This window comes from Rhagoletis zephyria, unplaced genomic scaffold, assembly GCF_001687245.7.
Source record: "Rhagoletis zephyria isolate East Lansing unplaced genomic scaffold, Rhagoletis_zephyria_1.1 Rzeph_scaffold_26554, whole genome shotgun sequence".
Lineage (NCBI taxonomy): Eukaryota > Metazoa > Arthropoda > Insecta > Diptera > Tephritidae > Rhagoletis > Rhagoletis zephyria.
In genome coordinates this window covers 1-2,922 of record NW_016183612.1, presented here as the reverse complement: position 1 = coordinate 2,922, position 2,922 = coordinate 1, and the positions used below count along the sequence as shown (strand labels likewise).

At 37.6% G+C, this 2,922-nt stretch overlaps 1 protein-coding gene across 1 annotated transcript; it reads right to left on the bottom strand.

Moving 5' to 3' along the window:
• Positions 1 to 398: 398 nt before the first annotated feature.
• LOC108382365 (piggyBac transposable element-derived protein 3-like) lies at positions 399 to 1,862 on the bottom strand. Its single transcript, XM_017638746.1, has 3 exons — positions 1,328 to 1,862; positions 793 to 1,268; positions 399 to 719 (listed from the first exon to the last, which is right to left on the bottom strand). Exons 1-3 carry the CDS (start codon positions 1,860 to 1,862, stop codon positions 399 to 401), a joined length of 1,332 nt encoding a protein of 443 aa, XP_017494235.1.
• Positions 1,863 to 2,922: the final 1,060 nt, after the last annotated feature.

Sequence of the window (2,922 nt, the reverse complement as noted above, 5' to 3'; positions counted from 1 at the left end):
TTTGAACCGAATTTCTTACGTTTTTGCGGTCGGGTGGACGTATTTTCAGTATTTGAACCGTTAGGAGCCTGGGAACTGCAACAAGGAAGATTTGGTGATTCCCGCAAGTTTTGCACGTGCGATTTAGGAGTAGATTGTAGCGAAAGTGAAGCCACCATTCGCGACGGCCTTCCTCGGCGACGTGTAGTTTCTGTGTCCGATTGTAAATTAGCTGTTTCTATATTTAACATACAATTAGCAACTTCAGCACGAAAGTTCAGTGAGTCCAAACTTTTAGTTATCTTATTCTCCTGACAGTGCTTGCGGTATTCCATCCATGATGCAGTTATTGCTAGGTCTATAAAGTGCATAATAATACGAATAGTCCATTTTTTGGTGCGTATATTTATTCGGTAATACTAAATCATTTGATGCAATAAGTCTACACCACCCATGCTTTCGTTATAAAGTCGTACTACTTCAGGACGAAACACTTCAATATAACCTTGTGAGTCCTTATCCCACCGTCGAGCTTTGTCCGCTGTACCAATTCCCACGAAGTTTGAAGCCAAGTTTACCACTTTGTTGTCATACCATCTAATAAATATGACTTTTTCATTCTCTTTAATGCATTGAACTGCTGATCCTCGACCACGTTTGGACACTACATTCTTGTCGGGCAAGGGTGGATTTGCAAAGCGATTGGAACGAACAGTTCCAGCTGCATAGATATCTCTGTCCTAAAGAATTTCAAATAATTGAAAAGAAGGGAAGAAATTGTCAAAATACATTTTATATCCTTTCGCTTCCAACAGTCTTGACTACAATGTCATCTAGAGGTGTAGAGGAACCCTGGTAAATAATAAAATCGTAGGGCATGCCACTTTTTCCACATAAAAAGTATACTTTGATTCCCCATGGACAAGGCTTTCCTTTGATAAATTGCTTTGCCATGAATTTTCCCTTGAATGGAATGATTTGCTCATCCACACAAAGATTCTCTTCTAATGGTAATTCCTGCAGCCTCTGGCGAACTTGCTCAATTATGGGACGAACTTTGAATAAGCGATCCTTACAGCCACTTGGACGAGCAGAAATGTCAGTTAAGTGTAGACGTTTTCCCAAGGAAAAGAACCGGTTAGACGTCATGCTATTTGAAAAAAACGTCAAGTTCCAACGGCGATCATAGTACATTCGAACGCGTGGCAGCTTGAAACAGCTCATCATAATATGTTGAGCTATAAGTACACGAATTTCATCAGCGGTACAGGGTTTAAAATTTAAGTCTCCTAAAATTTTAAAAACAGAACTTTGGTATCAATAGGTAAATTAAAATGAAAATACCAACCTTTCTGAGTAGCATATATATTTGTATAATATACTGCTTTTACAAAAAACTCGTCATCCAAATATTTTACGAAGAAGGAATACGGTGTCCTTTCTGTAGTGTTTCCATCCGCTGGCGGTGCTGTAAACTGTATCTTATCTGATTTGAATGTACATGCCATCCTAGTCTTCCACTTTATCTCTTTCTTTTTTGTGCATTGAATGACTGGAGTTTCTTCAAGAGAAATTGCATTTTCTCGCAAAATATCGCTAGAATTCAGCCATTCGGCAGCCACACCAGCAATCGCTTCCTCAGAAATTTCCGGCAGCTCCAATTCTTCAAAATCTTCGATATCTTCAATATCGTCCTCAACTTCTGTCGCGTTTTCGACTCCTGTGTCATTACGGGCTATAACTTTCGACTTTGCAGGGCGTATCTTTTCAACCACACACTCAACCGCAACCTCGGCATCATTTTCATAATCTTCTTCTATATCGGAATCTCTTTCCAAAGCTTCCAGAATTTCCTCTTCATTAAGTTGACGTCGTGAAGCCATTTCTGAAAAAACGAAACCAGACGCGCAAAAATTTTATAACGAACGTTTACGAAGTGAAAAAAGTCTCCGTTGAGTAATCTTTTCCATTTTAAGGGACAGCTACTTTTTGCTCACGGAGACGTAGCTGGCGCTTTCATTTCACTTTTTTTGTAAACAAATAAATAAATAAACATACCAGGAATACTTACTATTTTTTTCAGAAAAATTTACTCACGAAATCCACTTTTAAGGAACACTTTATTAGCACAAATTTTTTATTATGAACAGTCACTCACGAGATCCACCTGCGCACTGCGGATTTAGTTAGAAAATTACTTCAATAAACACTTGTCTAAAGCTAATAAACCTTTTGATTTGAAAATGATGCCCCGTGTCAATATTTTTAAACAGGGGTTTAATAAAGTGAAGCTAAACTACGCAAATATTGCAGTCCCTTATAAAGGACATCGCGCCTGAGAGGGTTAAGGAGCTGATGTAAATAGCTTTAAATAAATGTAGCGAACAGTTTGAGTATCACTGTAATTATGACACTTAATAAACGCAACGCAAACAGCTGTGACAAGAATTACTAGAAGAAGTGAACAAAAAGAGTGGTCCAAATGTGCAAAAACAAAATGAATTCAGTTAACTACAAAGGATACAACAACAATGATAGCAACAAATGACTCGGCAGATTAGAATGTATGCTAGTGAAATTTAATTAAATTTAGTTTAATATAAAACACAATAACTTTCCACGATGCAGCGAACAAAGGTGGCGCCGTCAGTGGTACCGCTACTTTGGTTTTGCCGATTTTGACAGTTGTGGTAACTTGTAAATAAACCTTTGTTTACAAATCAGCGAAAGAGAAATTTTAATTATAAGTGAAAAATCAGTTAAAATTGTGTTAATTTGCAATTTGTGAGTGATTTTTGAGCTGAGGACTGCGTAAAAACTAATACAATGAAGTGCTGTGTGTTAAATTGCGACAGCCGTCAAGATGCAAGAATCGCTGCATTTTGTGTACATAAGGCACGGCAAAGCCGTTCCCGAAATGTTTCTCTATTATTATATTAACAA

Excerpts from the sequence above, each read along its gene's own strand:
- LOC108382365 (XM_017638746.1), bottom strand. The coding sequence starts at position 1,862 with ATGGCTTCACGACGTCAACTTAATGAAGAGGAAATTCTGGAAGCTTTG. Across the intron at positions 1,269-1,327 it reads TATATATGCTACTCAGAAAG|GAGACTTAAATTTTAAACCC; the intron begins GTTGGTATTTTC and ends TTAAAATTTTAG. Across the intron at positions 720-792 it reads ATGACATTGTAGTCAAGACT|GACAGAGATATCTATGCAGC; the intron begins GTTGGAAGCGAA and ends GAAATTCTTTAG.